The following is a 20,824-nucleotide window of genomic DNA, read 5'->3' on the forward strand; positions in this document are numbered from 1 at the left end:
CAAATGATTGGACATCATCTGAGGAACCGCGGCAGCAAGAAGATCTCCCTTATCCTGTCCCATTGAGATTATTCTGGCACAGATCTCTTTGCGTGTAAGGCCTACCATTTCCCTTTTTCCCATCTAGGGGGTCTTCCTCTATCTAGATAAATATCAGTTATCAAACCTGAAAAAAAACATACATTTCCTTCTCATCTTCTGTCCCCACATATATAGGATCTAGTCTCTACAGGGGGTCTGTTTTTTACGAAGATTGTCCATATACCATCAGGAGCCACCAAAAAAAGCAACTGTAGCAGTCATTTTTATTTTTGTTGTCATGTAAAATTTCAATGGTAAAAAGTACCAGTAAAGAAAGAGAAAGACGAGATAAAAGAAATAACAGAAATTAACTATTATTATAGCACATAAAGCAAATGTAAGTGAATAGGAAAGCAGATAAATTATACACACTTAAAAAGGCACGAGGCTAAACTTCTGAATTCTGATATACACTGTAGTTCATCCACGAATGGAAGCATGAAATTTTGTTCTGTTATGCCAGAAAGATTCATAGCTCCCAAAAGACAAGTACTTTCCATGGTAAATAACACTCATCTCTACTTAACTTAAAACACAATCCAGAGTACAATGTACTTATTGTATAAAGGGAAAACCTTGATGATGAAAGAGTAAATACTGATCCGAATTTTTCCCCTCAAATAAAATGTCTAGGAATTTAAATTACCAAATGAAGTTACCAGACCAAACACATGAGTCACATATTATCCCTGCTGTTTAAAGCAATGTGACAATCATTCTGAAACTACAAACGCAACAGAATACAATCGCAATTTGTGGAAATAGTTACTATGTTATTCAAGCACTAATACTGTGCAGTCACATATCTAAGCAATTTGTATGAAATTTATTTTGGAAATAGGCATTAAAAATCTATTAACATTGTTATTATAACATTATATGATGCTCAGCCAATACAAATTTAGAAAAAAAATTAAATAAGGGTGTGCTTTTCAATTTATTTTTAATACTATTGATATATATACATATATATACATATATATATATATATATATATATATATATATATATATATATATATATTGATAGTATTAGAAATCTTACCTTTTTTATTGGACTAAGAGTATTTCATACGAAAAAAAAGAGTACAAGATTTTGCAACATTTTGTTACTTTGCATTTTCCTTCCTGGACCAATACAGCTTTTCCTATATATATAATAGAATATATAATATATATATATATATATATATATATATATATATAATGTCCCCCAGTGAACTACAAGGATTACAGTTTTACTGGCAATTTAGCTGTATGGATTTGTTTGCACAACCATTCACTCATTCAACGCAGGGAAAATTACAGCCTTGAGTAACAAATTTAGGTATGTGAAACAACCTGGACCATTAGCCTATCTTTTATTAGTATATGGTACATTTATTTTATGTATAACTAGGCTACACACAATAGAAACAGACTTCCTTTCACATGTGCAATGCCAGATTAAGGAGCTTTGGGCCCTGGAGCAATTATATGGGAAGGGTCGCTCTTATCATACAGCTAACTTTTCACATGAACTAAACATAATGGAGAAAATGTTTACTACGATACAAAATACTGCAATACCTATTGCACAGCTATGAAAATGTATACTTTTTCTCATTGCAAACATTGCATTCTGAAGCAAAACAAGTAAATAATTCCAAAACATGATCAATATATCTATATATTTAAAAAAAATGAAAGCTCATATAAGAAAATGTCATTCCCAATACTGCTGAATGTCCAAACCTTTAACAGAAGCAATTCTTAATTTAAGTAAAAAAATCCCTCTTTCATACTTTTCTTTTATCTTGCTTGTCTACCTTTCACATTTTTCCTACAAGTTCAATTCTCCATATTAACAGACATGTGCATTTGGATTTTTGGCTGAACTGAATTGCCAGGGAACAAATTGTGTTGCCTGAAAACGAATGGGCCAAAATGAACTGAAAAATGAGTCCGACTTGTTTTTTTACCCATTTGCACATGTCTAGTATGTATGTGTGTGTATCGGCAAGTGTGTGTATTTATGGGCAGTTGTTTGTAAAGGTAGAGTATCTGTTACTGTTTTGGGCCTAAAGAGTATAGAATGAATAAAGGGTGTACGTGAGCCAGACTGAGAGGAGCCCTGACTGAGAGGAGACCTGAGACTTTGAGAGGAGGCCACTTGGGTGCAATCTAGTTGCTGTTTATGTCCTATGGATGCAATCTGGGCAAATCCAGTGTCTGTGTGTAATCTGGGTAATAGTACAAGTCCAATGCATCCAGTCTGGGTGCTGGTAAGTGTATGGATGTAATCTGGGTGCTGGGCAAGTCCTGTGTATGCACTCCGGGTGCCACAGCTAGCCTTTGGGGTTTGTGACCTGATCAATGTGTGCAGTTAAGGGTTTTCATGTGTAAATGACATATGGTGGCACTTTTGATGATAGATCCTGGGCCATCTTTAATTCTAATTTAGGGCAAACCTCTGATGTTATGTCCCATACATACATCTTATGGAATTGCAGGTACAATACTAGTGATAACATAATATAAACTCACCTTCTAAGAAGAGTCTATATCCTACTTCCACTAAATGCTGATTATATAGAAATACATTCAATACATCAATGCACATATTAGAGTTGTGCAAATGGACCAAAAATTACTTGGACAAAGGTTTTGTTTAGTTTTTGGCCCATTAGTTTTGACACTTTCCTGCTGTTTTTTTAGTTTGGACGAAATTCAGAGGCCTTTTTTAAATTTGGAAACAAAATTTGTTATCACTTACCCTCACTCACTTTTTGACGTGCTCTGTCATACTCTCAGTCACATCAGGGCAAAGCCTCAGCTCGCATTATGGGGAAAACCCCCTCCCTTGACTGGAAGTTTACCTGGAGGCCAGAATAATGCAGACGGATCCATGGAGAATCATTAATGCACCTCTCCTTGTCTGTGGCTCAGCCTGTATTATTCTGGCTCCTGGAGCACTTCCATGAAGAAGCAGAGCACACGAAGAAGAAGCGGAGAAAAAGAAGAAGAAGGTAGGGAGACATTGAGACTGCATCACAGGGGTGACAGAGAGTGTGTGAGTGAGAAAAATTCTAAGCTTCCTACTTCATTTTTGTTGTTTTATTAGGATCCCTCCTCGTTTTAAGACATTGGTACAAATTAACAAGATTTGCGAAATCATTAAAACTAAAATTCATAGAATCTGAATGCATAAGTATTTGAACACAATATATTAAGTTGTGTCTATATAGCAATAGCATTTCTGTTTACTGTGTGGAATACCCAGGATATACATTATCATCCATGACAAAACCAACTCAAGAATGTATTAAGAGTGTTATTACTAAGTTTACTGATCTCACTCACATGCATCTCACCACACACAAGGGGCATCCCACAAAGCAGACAGTCTCCTTAGTACCTGTGAGACAGATGCACACCCTGGCACAGGAAACACTAGTTACCAACAATCCAGATAGGGAATGCCCAAGTAAAAAACAGCTTGAGGCAAGGGAGAGGTGGAATTTATTCTCTTCAGTTTCACCTGTTTTCCTACGGTTCCCATTGCCTCCTGTCATACTCTGGCACACATGGGTCAGCCGGGCAGGGCCAGACTGGTCATGACAAGGCAGCCCAGACACTTTAAGACCAGCAACCACCCGATAACGTTAGTGCGGCTGGATACCGGCATCCGCACGATATGTCTTTATACTCGCATAGAGGTAAATTTAAACTGATTAGAAAATGTAGCAAGGTGTAAGCCATCATACTTGAAGACAATCATGTTACTATTTCATAAATCTGCAACCACTTCACTGTTTGTGATCTAAATGTTGTTTTTATCAAAACAAAAAAGGGAATATATTTATGCATTGGCTACAAGTTTAGCATCCATCAGCACAGAACTATTGAAACTTAAAATACAAATATTAAACTTTGTGCAAGTAATTATGAATAAATATACATAGAATACTAGTAACATCTAAATGGCTCCCTTCTGAATAATTTTAAAATTTCAAGAAATGGTTCATGAATGAAACCCTTTTTTTAATTTCTGTGTCAGCAACCCAAAGTCTTGAGAAGCAATGTTCTCTTGTGTGAAGTTGGCACTAATCTGTTTATATGTTTGCATCACAATATTGATTTCATTTTACGCCCCACAATTTATGGAAGCATCCTGTGGTTTGGGGGAAAATTGTTGGAAAGAATTCTTTGAAACAGGCACACATATCCTATACAATTCAGAATTTATTCCACATACGGCTCAAAACAATTGGTTTCCACTTTATAGCTTGCTCTGCATTCATATGACACTTCATAAACTTCTCCAAACTCCATCTTGAAAACCACTATCCTTATACCTGGTAAACACTAGGAGAACACCTAAGAAAGCTATGATGGAGTTTAGACTAGTTTATGAAGTGCCATAAGGATCTGGAGCGGATCTGTGTAGTGGAAACCAAGAGCAGACTGAAGAAAAGGCTCAGTGAACATAAACATGCCATAAATACTGGGATAAAAATGGGTCAAAGCTAGCCAAACACTGCAGTAATAACACACAACTAATGTATGTTGTTAAGGGAATATTTCAACATTTTGTCTCAACAAAAAGAAAGAACAATGAAGAAATCACAGACACTGCACCAAACCAAAATATGTCTTTGAATAACGGGCAGAATTAGAACAAAGCAGGCATTGTGAATAAGCTAAGAAAACATGACCATGAAATGTGTCAAAAAGTATTTTTTTTTTCTTTTGAATTCCAGTGCTCATTCAACTATTAAAATCTGAAAATCTCACTTTTATTCTGCATTATTCAGAAAAAGGAAAACACAGACATGGGTTTTTACAATATTTCTTACCTGATAGACAACTGACAAAGAGGGAATGTCTGTTGTTAAATAGCCATATTGTTGAAGCAGTATGAAAGCAGTACATCGAAGTGTTTCCAAAATGGCTGCCATGGGTCTGAAAGCACGAAATTGAATGAAAAGTAAAATTTTTGCCACTTCGCATCTTAAGTTGTCTACATACAATGCAATTATCTGTGTACATGTTTGGGTTGTTAAAATAGGGAAAAAACTGCAAAATATATAGTATAATAATGCCATTTTGCACTCCAGTGGTAAGGCCTTCAATTTATTACATGCACAAGGATGCATAATGACATATCTCCTTTCTGAGCCTAGAACTGAAATGCCCACATAGGAATCCTTATAGTGTAAACTATATTAAACTAACAAAAGAACAGTTATAGGTTATGGGCAGACGGAAGACTTTTCAACTTACTTAAATTGATTGCATACTATAAATTGTTTAACCCATGGCACTTGCCTTTGTTCAAGAAGAAACCCAAGAGAAGTTAATGTTAGGAGTATAGACTCAATCCTCAGGAGGAGTGTTGTCTGTGATAAGGTCTGTTGGAAAAAAAAATTATACTACTAATAAGAATAATACTAAGTAATGTTTCTGTAGTATTACCAAGTTTTACAATCTATCTAAGAGCTATAGAATGACTATACAGTATAGCGATATCTACATATACTACAGATATGAATTATATTAAATTTTTAATTTGTAAAAAAATATATAAAAATAATATAAAAATAAGACGTGCAACCCAAATGCTAGATACAGGATAAATAGGACAGGACTGTTGTATTATGGCAGGTAATGCAATAAGGTGTCAGAAAAAATCCATCCATTATTATTATTATTTGCAGGGCAAAATGCTCCAAGTAGAGTATGGGTGTGATGATAGTGTTTATGATAGTTATGATAGTGAGTATGTGTCAGAGCAAGTGAGGATGTTTGAGTTTGTGTTTGTGTGAGAATAAGTGTGTAAGTGTATGTGTGCTAATGCTTATATTGGATACGGGGGGGGGGTGCCACTGGGCTTTACCCACCCCCCTATGCCAGAAGATGCCAGCCCTCCCCTGATTACATACTGTGATAAGCAAATGATTCTGTTGAATGAAATATAGCAGGCTGTATGTACTTACCAATTTGGCTTGGAACATGTGATTATAAATTCCAAGCATTAGGATAAAATGTATACATGCATAAAACTGTATATATCTTGGCAGTCCTGGATTATAAGGCTTTTCATCTCCAGTGACCTGTAATTAATGAAAAGCAGTAGACATTAGGCAATCCTGACATCAAAAAGACATTTGGGAATACATTATATATAATACTCATATTTAATGCTGTGAAAAATACAGACAAAAACATTTTTATGTTATCCTTCCACAAAGATTGCTTCATATAATTTGATAATTTCTTGATTTACCAAGAAACATTTTATTGAACAAATTCAAGAGAATTTAAAGTTAAAATATACAGTAGAACATCAAATATTAATATAATGTTTTCAGATTATTGCACGCAGATGTTCAGATCAAGAGAGTAATTATTAAATAGTGTACATTTGTTTGCATTTGTCTTATGATGTTATGACATCATAGCATGGTATCATATAAAAATACACCTTGGCGAATAATCGACTTCCATTTAGTGTCATGGCATATCACATATGAGCAATGGATCCATATATGAGATAACAATGGATATATTAGATACTTTTTCCTCTTGATCTATTTATTTGCAGTGTTGTAACACATTTTTTAATACGAGTAGTTGAAAAATTACACTTTACTGAACCTGTAACATGTGAGATTTTTGTCAGAGTTTCATTAACCCCGTTGTCGAGTTGCATTTGAGTTTACAATGTGAGTCAGACCACTGTTCGACCAGCAAGTTACCTTTGGAAGTTCTTCAGCAAGTCCAAGTCGAGGCTTCCCTGGACCCCATCCTGGTCCTTTAAATATTACAGAGAGTTTGTTGTAGAATCCTGGGGTATCCCAAAATGTATTCCAAATGTAGATACAATGTTGAAGCTGGGGAAAGTAATTCACACATATCACTAAGTAAATTCAACATGTTGTACTGACGACCAGGAGCTGACTAGATAGGATTCTCCTGTCAGCCTCATCTGTTAGCAAAGGAAGTTAAATAGAGGAGGCTGAATTATTTGTTTATCTCTTCCAATACCCAACTACAACATGTATTGTTTCCTGCATTTGTGTTTTTAATGATAAAATATATTAGAAGATTATCAAGAAACATTTGAAGAACTCAGTTTTAGAACGGAACATATAGGCCATGTCTACAAAAACAACATGTAGGGTAAATGCTCCATGATAAATCAGAACATTTATCAGGTCTTTCTTATATACATTTAATGTAGAAAAGAGTGATATCTCATAAACGTTGCGCAAATGAACAAGTGGTTGTATTAGTGTTGTAATATATCTTTTGGTTAAATTAATTTATTCGTTTTACTGATGGAAAGAAAACATGATTATAGATGCTGTTGTTACCAAAATGAAAGATCGTAAAACTAAAAATGTTAATCCTGTCTTGCTTTCTTGACTTGATAAAACTGGGCTGAATAAGCCATCATACCGAGAATAATGGCTATGAAGTAGAGAAAAAAATGGCAAAAGAGGGGAAGGGAGAGAAAGATGAGGGGAGGACTCTTAGTATTGACCCTGTTGGCAGTTGTGGAGGGTGAGAATCTAGCAGTCCAGGGGGACCAAATGTCCTGAAATGTATTCATTTTGACTGGAGCTTTGCTGCATTTTCTTCCATCATGAAGATGTACCTTATATTTCACCTCTATTAGTTTGGAAGGCTGGCCTCTCCATCTTCATGCTATTGTTTGTGAGGTGGCGGAACAAAGTCTGTAAATCAATGGCTGTTTGGCTTTGCTAAGTCATGGGTTTTAAGCATCTTGACACAGGAGTGCAACCCGAGGTAATAATAATATATCTTATTTTAGTCAAATAGGGTTGAAAAATATCAATAAAAAAATCAAGTTCAAGATATAGATGCAAATGCATAAAAGGTACTTGTTCGAATAAAAATGAGTGATATCTTAAAAAAATAATAATTTAGAACATTTTGAATGTAGTCATTTATAAGTGAATACATTAATTTGTTTACCTGGACTTTAAATGGTTCAAATGTGTTTATTGGATGTGTTAAACCATACACAACCTTTTCTTTTTCTGGCACAAATGTTCCTTAAAAAAAGAAACATAAATCACGAACACAAACATAATTTACACTGATAGTAGTTAACTAATTGGGTCATTAATTTCCCTCTTGAAGCAATTTATCTGCCTCTGTGATCCAAATCACTTGATTTAAGCATGATCTGTATTGGTGTTGTTAAGTAAACAAATGCATATAATTAGTTGCTTTAAAATATATTTATAGAATAGTAATCTATCACTTGTATATATAATTTCAACTTGTTGATTGCAGCTCAGTCAGTCAGGAGCCAGAAGTAAATTCCTCAGCTCTAGAAGGGGTATTTGCCAAGAATCATAATCCCAGTGCTTTACTAATGCTTGGTGTTTGTAGCCTGCATATTGATGAGTTTGTATGTGAATAATCATATAATTACATAGAAGTCTTACTTTAAATTGGAATCAGATCACGCTTAATCATGCAATGCAATGTTCTTTCAAATTATATGTAGTTTGTCCTACACACCTATTTATAGAGGATTAAAGAATAACAGAATACCTAACCTATAAAAATGCAATCACTGCAGGATTTTACAGAAACATTTTTTATGGATGAATACAATTCCTCGCCTAAAAGCCCCCCAATTTATTTTTCTTTCAATAACTCATTTTTTGGTTTCGTTTTTTTTTTGCCATATAGCAATTATGCATCTGATGCTACCTTGCATACATTTCATAATATCCTCCTGAAAGTGTATAAATTATATTTAACAATTGTTTTGTTAAATGAATTTATTACATTGCAATAATTAAACAACTATTTGGAAAAGATTAAATATATCCAGCAGACATTATATTTATATTCACTTACCAAACATCCTGTCCCAAATTATAAGAGTTCCCCCATAATTTGAATCAATGCAATATGGATTTCTGCCTGTAACAGTGTTTATAGAAGATATAGAGAAGATTATCATCCACTTTACATTTAGTACATATATTACTATAAAATATTTTAAACATATATTTTTTTTAAGGCTGTAGGCATACTGATTACCCTTACTGTCATATACATTACGCATAGTTGAGAGTGCAAAAAAGATTAGTATGAGAGAGAGAGCAGAGCTAAAAATAAGCCCCAATCACTCACCATCATCAAGGGCAGGCAAAGTGTCCATGGCAGCACATGGTAGGTTCCATCATAAAGGCTTTTGTTGTCTATAAATGCTCATAATCTATGTAATCGCTAATAGTAAGAATTAATCTGATATCTTGCTCACCTATAGTATTCTTCATGGCAAACTAGATTTTATTCTGTTTATTTACTTTCTTTTACTTCTATGTTGATCTACAGTTGTGTGGTACCATGAGTGATACCGATGCATGGGGTCATTAATCTAATAATATGACAATGGTTGGAATATATTTGTACCTGATGCATATTCATTTTACTTCCTCATTTTTTCTAAATTTTACATACCGTATATTCCGGCGTATAAGACGACTGGGCGTATAAGACGACCCCCAACTTTTACAGTCCAAATATAGAGTTTGGACTATACTCGCCGTATAAGACTACCCCTCTACCCAGCGTACAACCAGCCAATCACGGCAAGCGATGTACCTTACCGGTGATTTGCTGGTTGATTTGCTGACATATACATACATGCACTGCCCTTACACACACACACACACAAACACATATATAATATATATATCTATATATATATCTGCACATATGCCTGTCCATACATGCACATTTATACACTGCCCTCACCACACACCCCTGCCTTTACACACACATGTATATGTATATGTATGTATATATATATATATATATATATATATATATATATATATACACACACACACACGTGTGTATATATATATATATATATATATATATATATATATACACAGCAGTGTGTGTGTGTGTGTGTATATATATATATATATATATCTTCTGTCTTCTTTCTTCCATCCAGTTGTGGGAGCGAGGTCTGGCACTTCAGACCTCGGCTTCCCTTCTCTCTAATCACTAGGCGCCGGCTATTGATGCCGAGCGCCGGGACATGACATCATCCCTGCGCTCGGCATCAATAGCCGGCGCCTAGTGATTAGAGAGCAGGGAAGCCGAGGTCTGAAGTGCCAGACCTCGCGCTTCCCTGCTCCCTCATCACTACGCGCCGGCAATTGACGGCATCCCTGCGCTCGGCATCAATAGCCGGCGCGTAGTGATTAGAGAGATTGGTGGCTTCGTGGGAACCTCCGGCTTGGTAAGTACCCGGCGTATAAGACAACCCCCCCACTTTTAAGAAGATTTTTTGGGGTTAAAAAGTCGTCTTATACGCCGGAATATACGGTATTTTTAGAGCTGCTATTTTTCTAATCCAACTATCCTACAAACAAATGTATCCTCATTTTTCTTTCTAGAGGCAAGATATTGGCCAGGATTCATATATATATATATCATATATGAGTAATGTCCCCACTCTTCACTTATATTTAAATGCCTACAAACCTTGAGGAGAGGGAAACGTGTTTAGAAAAAAATACACTTCTTACCATGATGGACCCTGTGATGACTTGGAGTATTGAGAATGAATTCCAGTGGTCCCAGACTGTTTATTAACTAGGAGAAATATTAAAGTGAATAATTGCATTGTGAATACTTGCTGCAAAATATTTGTTACAACAGAGGTTCAGCACATGTAATCTGAGTGTACCATTCAGATTTCATATAAAAATTAAAACAACAACAATATTTTTAGGACTTTGGATATTGTTCCATAAGCGACATGGGTGAATGTTAGCCGCAGTAATCATCTAATTATAAATCAGTAATAGAACAGGATGCAATGACACCGTATAACGTCCATTGCAGTTACATGTCTCCGTAAAGAGTAAAACTACAGACATACTGTCATATGGGCACAAATAGGGGATTGAAATGAAAGCAAATGTTCTGAAGGCATTTCAGTAGGTTCAATTATTACATTTTGTCAACTCATCCGTAGAAGTACTGGTATGACATTTTACCATTAGCTAGCACATTAATGAAAATATTCCCCAGATACAGATATTTGACACATAGTGTAAGCTTTAAGTACTTCCAAGAAAACAACCTTTTACTTGAAATTGGAACATTAAAGACAACATAATCTAGAACATAATATATGAATTTCATTACAGTTTTATAATGTGCAATATGTGTGATGAGTGTGAACAGGTGTGTGAGCTCTACCAAGTATCCCAGTTAAGCCTATTGGACTCTGATCAGCTGCATGACATGAATAAGTATCGAGAGAATACACCTCTCTGTATTCACTAATAGGCCTCATCATGCAGAATTCTGGAATATGATCCCATATGTATGTAACCGTGGCACTAGAACTCCTATGGACCACAGAGTCCTAGATATAGCTGACTGACTGCCCTCCATCAGCCAGTGTTATGAACATCTGTGTAAGCCAATCAGTGGGGATTTTTGAAAAAAAAGTGAGGGTCAAGGTATCCATCTTAGAGACTGAGAGCCTGAAGAAGAGCCAAGAGTGATGATCTGCACAGATACCCTGGGTATCTAAGCCATTCTTACGTCTTACTGTATATCTGTGCCCCAAAGACTAGAGGAGCACAATGGGGCAAACTAAGCTAAGTTCAGTAAAGCACAAACTAAAAGGAGCTGTGGGAGTTCAATCCAGTGTCATGGTAAAAGTACCAGCACAAGATGGCCGCCATTGGAGTAGACCCTGGGACGTGTGAGTTGTTACCAGTCGGTGCCATAAGGTTTTTGTGTCATCCTAACCTGTTATACCAAGGGCCCTACCTAAGTGCACCACCATTTCCCTGGGGAATCTGGGGCTGAGTTACTGCAAATTGAACACTTTTGGGGAGGGGGTATTGTTGTCTAAATTATGCTATTGCATTTTATATACAATCTTACAGGTTAATAGCTGTGTTCTTACATTGTTTATAGTTACTGATGTTATAATATCACATATAGTATCCTCTGCTACAAAATATCTAGTGGATGCCATTCCTCTTGTGAAAAATTCCTAATGTGTCTGCCTTGGGTTTTTTTTTCTAAAGTTATTTTCTTAACAAGTAATGCTTCTGATATCCCAACTAAGTGGAGGCATTGCATCATCAGATCCTCAATCTCTCAACAGTTTGCAGAGGCTCGGGACTACCTGCTATCACTAATATGGAGGTAACCAAGCTGGAGGCTAATCCTGGATCCAGGTTAGTCCAAAAATGGGTTACATGTATGAAGGGGTAGTTATAGGTTTCTGAGGCACTTCAATGAGAGAGTGAGGGGAAAGACTGGAAGAAATAACACAAGGTAATATAGGAAGCACGGAGCTGAATACAAAAAGTATAGATGAAGAGGATATGATGATTGATATGGGTTAGGGAGAGAAGGGGAATTACACTCACTCTGGACAACAGGACATTGAGTGGAATTTTTCATGTTCTTATATAATAATTATTATAATTATTATAATTATAATTGATTCCAGCAATTTTAGATTTAATATCAAATTGGTCTTTTTTTTATGGAACCATTAAAATCTATTTCCATCAAATTAGTGTCTGCTTTGCTCTATTGATGGATCTTATTGTGCATGAAAATGTAATATTTTGTTATTTTAGAAAATGTATTCCCTATAAACTCTATATATTTGCTGACCAGATCTTATATTACAATTTAAAAATAAAAATAGGATTATTAAAACATAGTCAAAATTGATAAGTAAAAGTGACAAATATTTTGGTTTATATATATATAATGTTTTACAATTGTACTAGAGCCAACCATGGGATAGCTAGTGCAATTACAGGAGTAATAAATGAACCTTTCTGTATGTACATGGTCCCTGATGAAGCAGTATGGAAATACTTTTTCTTCATTATTAAGCACATTCTGTAGTTCACTATTAACAATATTAACAGTATATGTACATTATTTAGCTCTTTAGACTGGGGAAAGCAAATCACACGAGTATCCTGGTGATTATATTGAGTAATTTAGAGGTGATTGAAAGATTAGGCACTAAGCTTGTTTATATTATGCAATTACATGTCAATTTGACGGAAGTACATAAATCACAAAATTAAGAAATAATAGATATAAGTGTCATTTGTAGAGTAATTGATTTCCTTTCTCATGTTACGCTTTTGCAATCCTTACTAACCTAATTCTTAGACAGTTGACGGAAGGAAGTGTTTTACGCAGAAATTCTTGGAGATGTTGGAAAGTGCCATCTTTATTGTTTCCCCATCAAATAATATACATTTGCTTTAGGTAGCATTGCTACTAGTCCTCTCTGGAGTGACCTGGGTTCCCCTCATGCGATCGTGTTCTCCATGACCAAGTTAATGAACCTTAGATCTACATGATGTTGATTCAATTGCTGAGGACGCGCTGTAATTGAGAGTTACCCCTCTTGTTTAACATATCTTTCATACTGGGATTTTTTCCTTCCTATTCATGGTAGACTCTTCAGTTTCCACTGTTATAAAATATGAACTGAGAATTCATTTCGTATAGACATTTATTCCATAATAGAATAGATCAGGGTACTCATTGATTTATTATATGTTGACAATTAATTCGATTTCTTGATCAGTATTTGTGGATGAGTTATGTTTTGTATATATTGTGAATTAAATTTCTTGATTTCATGCTTTGATAAACTATATTTTGCTGATTAATAAATCATGTATTTCATATATGCTGTTATTAAGTGGAAATTATACCCCAATTACAAATACTGGCTCTTAAGAATTGTATCAATATTATGTATAGACTAAGCAGCTCACTATGTCTAATTATTATTTGGTTACATCTACTCTTGTTAAAAAAACCCGAAAGGGATTACATAATCTTTGAGTTTATGCCCAAGGCAACAAACAAAATAATGCCAATAAAGTTAAATTCCACAATATAATAATATTCATAATAATCATAATAATAACAGTAACTGTAAAAGTACTAGTAGACCATCAACAATAATTTCTACTGCACCATTCCTTGTTTCTGTTACCACCATTACTGGCACACAACTAATATCCAGAGAGGACTTTAAATTGCTTGAGAGTCTAAGCGGCTTGGTAAGCAATGTAGCCATGAAAAATGAGATAGGACTCGCAAAACTCGGGGTACTTTGACGTAGTGGCGGGCTAAGCAATATATGGCCATATAGTGTAACGGAATCCCAAATATTTATACCTCACAACCGAAAGCCAGTCACATGAAATAACATACTGTTGCACATTAAGGTTTTTTTATATACCGGCCATCTGAAACAAAATGAAATTCCTTGCAATAGGTATCCCATATAGCAGGACTTATTATTAACATACATGAAGTACTAAAGTAAGGAGCCAACCAAGATATTCATTACTACACAGAACATAAAAATGCTTTGTATTGATATTATTTATTGAGATTTGTATAGATGTTTATCTCAGCATCATATATAAGTTCAAAAGAATAACATTAGTGTTTTTTTCCTCTTGTTACTCCTCCTCTTACTTTTATAATATTAGATATAAAAATGAACTAAATATAAAATAGCTGAATGACAAACAGGTGTCCTCTGACAGGTGCTGGTGTCTGCAGTATTACTAGCGTCTCTCATCTTAATTGCTGGGCATGATTCAAGACAGGGACCGCTTATTTATATGGAATCAGAATCGGCAGCTGTTTAATTTGCACAACCTCAAGTGCAGATTCCCACTTCTCAAATTCACTCACTGGGCGCTGTGTTAAAGTAGTGCCAACCACAAGAGAACCATATTTTCAATCTTCATTTGGCTAAAATACATATCCTTAATGTTCACTTACAGGGCTGGTTTCTGTAACAAATGGTACCAGGTCACCTACTATTGGGCTGTACCTCTTTCTTGTGTATGTTTAGTGTTACTACTTGCTTAAGTAAGTCCTATATGCACTAACACCTCGTGGAAGCTAAGGAGTACAGCATCTCTGGCTGGGTTGTTGGAAACTGATGTCTTTTGACCCTTTGAGTGAACCCAGGGTGCCAACCACATATCTCCTACATGGTGGCACATCAGCATTCCCTAAATCCCCCAATTGTAGAAAATCTTGTTCTGTAGTACCGTATTTGCTCGATTATAAGACGAGGTTTTTTCCAGAGCAAATGCTCTGAAAAATACCCCTCGTCTTATAATCAGGGTCGTCTTATAATCAGACCTCAAATAGGAAGCACCGGTAAGTTGGAGGGGGGGGGCATAACACAGGAGGATGCAGGGGACCTGGACCCTCCTGTGTTATGTGCCCCCCCAACTCAGAAGCACCGGTAAGTTTGGAGGAGGGAGGGGGAGTGTTAAATGGGGGGTGTAAGGCATTTCTGGAGGCAGAGTGCTCTGTGAAATGCCTTTTAACCCCTTTAATGCCACTCTGCCTCCTGAAATGCCTTAAACCTCCCTATATGCCACTCTTCCCCATAATATGCCTTTTAACCCTCTAAGTGCCAGAGTGGCATATAGGGTTAAAAGGCATATCATGGGGCACAGTGGCATATAGGGTTAAAAGGCATATCATGGGGCACTGTGGCATTTAGAGGGTTAAAAGGCATATCATGGGGCACAGTGGCATATAGGGGGTATAAGGCACTTCTGGGGCAGATGTGCATAACTGGGGGGCAGGTTGGAAAATAGAAGGAAATAAAACCAAAATATTTTTCTCAAGCATAGCTTTTATTAAAAAAAAGTGTTTAAATGAATTAACATTTACTGGTAAAACTTTTTTCCTATAGGGTCGTCTTATATTCAGGCTTTTTCTTTTTTTCCTAAATTAATATTAAGATTTGGGGGGTCGTCTTATAATCAGGGTCGTCTTATAATCTAGCAAATACGGTATAAGGGGCTGCCAATCAGCCCTTGATCCATCTGAGTCACTTTCCCAGTGGAAGTCATGCTCAATTAACTGGACACATAAGACATCCGTTAAAGAACAGGCAAGCTTTATCTACAGAGAAGAGAAAGATGCTGGTTGGCAACTTCACTATACAAAAAAGTGAAATTAAAGTCCCAATGCTGCCCTTACAGTGATAGTTACAGGGAAAGCTGATCTATTTTGATATCAGTTGGCATCAAGGTAAAAACCCTGATCCCTGCTGGCTTGTAGATCGGTAATTGTGATGTCACAGCCTCCCTTTACTTAAACATGAATATTTTATTTTTTTAATTAAAAAACAGACTGATGAGCGCAGACTCCCATCACTCTCGTCTAGAATGATAATTAGGTTGATGGGAAATGTAGAAGTGCAGAAACACCTCTCTTTCTCCACAAATCAAGGAAGGGTGCCTCCTGGCTTTCGGACATTTGTACAAATTAACAACATTTTCAGATTTGTACAAATCTGATTGCACAAGTTATTATTATTATTATTATTATCTTTTATTTATATAGCACCAACAATTTATGCAGTGCTTAATACAATACATATATTCAAGGGGTATGACAAGACGAGAATTGACAGACTAAGACAAACCAATATATTAGGTGGAGAGAGCCCTGATTGCAAGCTTACAATCTTGAGGGTCTAGTGATCAGTATGAAAATCAAAGTGATCGAATGCAATAATGAGAAGTCAGTGTTCTGTGAACATGAACACTAAGTTGTAAAAATCCTCCCTCTCTCTGTCTCTTAATGACACACTTTAAGAGAGAGATACCATGCCCCTAAAAATAAAGTGATGGAAGCAACAAAACCATGTTTTTTTCATTTTCACATCCATCTCTTAAAAATGGTTTCAAAAGAAAGCCTTATCTGTCATTAAAACCAACTGGAGTACAGGAGTGTAAGTGTACATAGAGTATGAGGGCATGGCAGAGTGTAAGTGTGCGTATGAGTGAACAGCAGAGTGTAAGTGTGCGTATGAGTGAGTGGCAGTGTAAGTGTGGATATGAGTGACTGACAAAAATAGTGATTTAATAGGTTTTACTAGGGTCATTACATTCAGGCCTTTTCTTTTTTTTCTTTCATTAAGATCCAAAGGTTGGGGTTCGTCTTATAATCAAAAGTATAAACCAGCTATATGGTTAATACTAAATATAAAAAACTATGAAAACTGACCCCTCTCTAGAGGAAAAATGTGTCAAGATCCCCAGTGTCAAGTTCTTCCTACAAGTACTGTTTTTTTACCCTGATTCTATATTTAAATGTATATCTCCTAAGTATAAAGACTGCCAGTAAAACCAAGTATTAAATATGGCATTTATGCAATGCAAAAAGTGAAAATTATGACAATTTATTTAAAATTTGCTTAATGAAATCCTATTTAATTCAAGAAAAACATTGACTTTATTCTATTAATCTTATTTTATTCAAAAAATGTCTGAATCGGTGAATTCAACAATAACAGTAACTAGCATTTCACTCCTGGATACCAATCTTTTATTACATAATTGGGGGAAAAAACAGTTAATATTCTAAAACAAAGGCGGCTGCAGAGAAGGAGCAAGTCTAAATGTTTAACATGATGTTACAACTGTGCAACTGTCGCTCATGATGACAAGCAGTAATGGTTACCAGCAGTAAAATCCTGGGTGTCATCAACAGACTAATTAAGTCAGGTGGCAGCTCATCACCACCACCACCACCACCATTGCATTTAACCCATTCAGTGCCAAAGGTGTGATATGACTCATGTTACCAGAGAATACACTTTATAGCGCCTTACATAGCAATACATTTATTGATAATTACATTTTATTCCAAACAGTTTCCTGTAAATATACAGAAGGCTTTGTGCAAAGTGATACTGATCATTGATTTTAGAGCAAGAAAACAACATGACAGGCTCCATAGGCAAGATCTATTATTCCTAATCCTCTGCATGGCGTAGGGGGTTCAGGAAAGGAAATACTTTCCCTTTTTTTCTTGGAACTTTTGGGAATGGTTTTATAAATAGTCCTTATTTATTTCCAGAAGTGTCTCCTACATCCTGAATTGAAAGAACTGCTTGTAATGTGTGATTTGGTCTTTAAACCTCTCCCTTGCTACACACTTACTGACATGATAGCTGGAGGTGACTGCCTGTGTCATGACTCTGCTGTCATATATCTTGTTATGAAATTACCAGGGGGATATGCCTTAGATAATGCCACATGTGGGGTACGTTTCGCTACCTATTTCCGCAGATGATTTCATCTTTGGAGAAGGGGGCAGCCAGATGTTTCTTCATTTTTAACGTTTCAGGAAGTTGATTTTCCAGGAGGATGAGATGGATTACAAGGAAACTGAGTGGAGTCATAAAATGTATGACACTTGGCAACAATGTAAACAAGACTCGTGAATTCGGGAGAAAACGAAAAGAGAGTAAGTTACATATCTTAAAAAAACATATCAAAAACATTCTTAAAGAAGCCTATATTACTTTGCAGAAAGCCTTACATTGGTCTAATAAAACGTATATGCTTTATCAAACCTTGTATAATATTCTATTTAAAAGAAAACATCATGCATATTACAGAATTTCCTCATCTAGATAGTAACCTTATAACATAGGAACATATTTGCTGGATTAGCAAAAAAAATGTAAATATTTCCCACATTTAATTCAATAAATTAAGTTATGGAATAAGTACTTTGTTGAGTATTTTTGCTGATATTTTTGCTATTAGAATGCTCACTTTAGGGTTGTGACACATGAGTAAAATGCTTAATGTCCTATATATACAAGAACTGTTGTGTTAAATGTAAATCAACATGTCAAAGTATTTACACAGATGGTTTTTGTGGCCATTTTTTGCACCGCAAGGTCTCTGCAGGGATTCTGGGGCAGCAGAAAGAATAACTGGGATTAATGATTGCTCCATAGACTTTGGGATACACTGTGCTGACTGTTATTTTATCTGATGAGGCAGTTTTCCACTTCAGGGAGCATGTAACTGAAAGGTATCGAAACTTCCTTAGTACGGCATAAAATGAAAATATTTAAGCACTGGAAATAAAATATTTCTGGGGTTTGGCAATGTTATGATAATATCAGACTCAAACTGAATTAAAGGCTATTGATTCTAAATCACTTAATGTGATGTGTAGTGATCAACGCACTGTACTTAACATTTAAGTGCTGTTATGTCACTTGTAGGATAAGTAAAATTATTATAATTGATAATGTAAAAATATATCTGGGACCAGGTAAAATGAACAGTGAAGAGTAGTCTTCTCTCCCATTAAGGAGTCTCGCTAATCTTTTTACACTTTTATATGGGGAATCTCTATATCGACACAAGGTTGATCTCTGACCTAAGGAACTACAGACTGAAATGAGGAAGAGAGAGAGAGTTGAGAGAACAAATTGAGCCCAAGGTCAAATAGAGCCAAACATTTGACAAACAACACACTCAATGTAAACTCTTCTGTTCAGTCCAACAAAATGTTTACAGAAATGGAACTCATAGAAAACCTATAAATGGACCTAGTCATCATGTAAATGCCTAAAGACCACATTAGTCTGTATCGTGGTTAGTGCTAGGCTGCATGATTCTATTCTGAGCATCACTTCATCAGCCAGCCAATTACCTTCTTATTTAAATCTCCATCTTCCTCTGCTCGATATCCACGCAGACACGTTTTTGAGAGACTCTGGGTGTGTTGTAATATTAAGTGATCCTATCTATGGCCTTTTGCCTGATTCTGTATCTGTCTAGCCCGTTGCACTGTGATCCTCATTTGGACTCATTTCCTGTGTATGAACGTTGGCCTGGCTTTCACCCTGCTCATGGATATTGCCTGATACCATGATTTGACTGATTGACTTCCTGGATGTTGGCCTTGTCTAGATACTGATTATGACCTCTGGCTTATGTCTAGATTCCACCCAGTTTTCTTTAGGGCCACCTCTGGGGAATTGCAGCTAATGCAGGTGAACATCTAGCCATGGTCTGCATCTTTCTCTGCGACAATCCTTTTACAGTATTTTTGTGACAAGTAAATGTAAAATAGTAAAAAAACAGAAACAATTACAAAACAATTAAATAAAACAAATTTCAGAAGTGTAAGGAAATATGTAATACCCTTCCCAGCTGAAATATAATATAAACAAAACCATTTGCTCTCCACTATTCCAAATGGATTATAAAAAAATACGAAAATAGTGTAGTGTAGCAACATTGTTACCCTTAATAAATGCATTCTCTTTATTCAATTTGGTTTATTTTAGTGTTTATAAATATTGGGTAATAAGTATAAAAACAATGGATGAACACACATGCATATTTTATGTAAAAGTATGAACCATATTGTTTAAGGGAAATAGTAAGAGAAAAAAAAATGTGGCCGAAAGTCTAACAAATATCACATTGTTTATATATTTACATGTACCCGGCTGCAAGCAAGGCGGACCCTGTGTTCTGAATTTCATTCTATCGTAACCTTTTTCAAATAAAAAATCCCTATGCTCAACTTTTCTTTAATAAACTATTACCATTATGTTTTTTTAGTACTCCCTGGACTCATCAGAAGTACCCCAAGGTATAAAAATCACTGATTCTTTAGAAACTGGGTTCATTGAAACAAAAAATAAATTGTTTTCATTATCAATTTTTTTTTATTATTATGACCCTGGTAGATTTTTATCTTGGCAAGGAAACATATTTAAAATCTATTTTGCTATCAAGGACTAAAATCTTACAAGATACAGACATATGTTATATGAAATAAAAAAAGGTCTTGATACTATACAGACTTAACAA

At 35.5% G+C, this 20,824-nt stretch overlaps 1 protein-coding gene across 1 annotated transcript in view; it reads right to left on the reverse strand.

Moving 5' to 3' along the window:
- The window catches only part of AGMO (alkylglycerol monooxygenase), a 91,514-nt gene that overhangs the window by 27,259 nt on the left and 43,431 nt on the right, over positions 1–20,824 (reverse strand). The window contains exons 7-13 of the mRNA XM_053467269.1: positions 10,658–10,724; positions 8,964–9,029; positions 8,064–8,143; positions 6,821–6,955; positions 6,059–6,175; positions 5,391–5,473; positions 4,919–5,024 (exon numbers count right to left, since the gene is read on the reverse strand). Coding sequence (XP_053323244.1) covers positions 4,919–5,024; positions 5,391–5,473; positions 6,059–6,175; positions 6,821–6,955; positions 8,064–8,143; positions 8,964–9,029; positions 10,658–10,724 — 654 coding nt within the window. The remainder of the gene's footprint in view (positions 1–4,918; positions 5,025–5,390; positions 5,474–6,058; positions 6,176–6,820; positions 6,956–8,063; positions 8,144–8,963; positions 9,030–10,657; positions 10,725–20,824) is intronic.

The sequence above is a fragment of the Spea bombifrons genome, chromosome 5 (assembly GCF_027358695.1).
Source record: "Spea bombifrons isolate aSpeBom1 chromosome 5, aSpeBom1.2.pri, whole genome shotgun sequence".
Lineage (NCBI taxonomy): Eukaryota > Metazoa > Chordata > Amphibia > Anura > Pelobatidae > Spea > Spea bombifrons.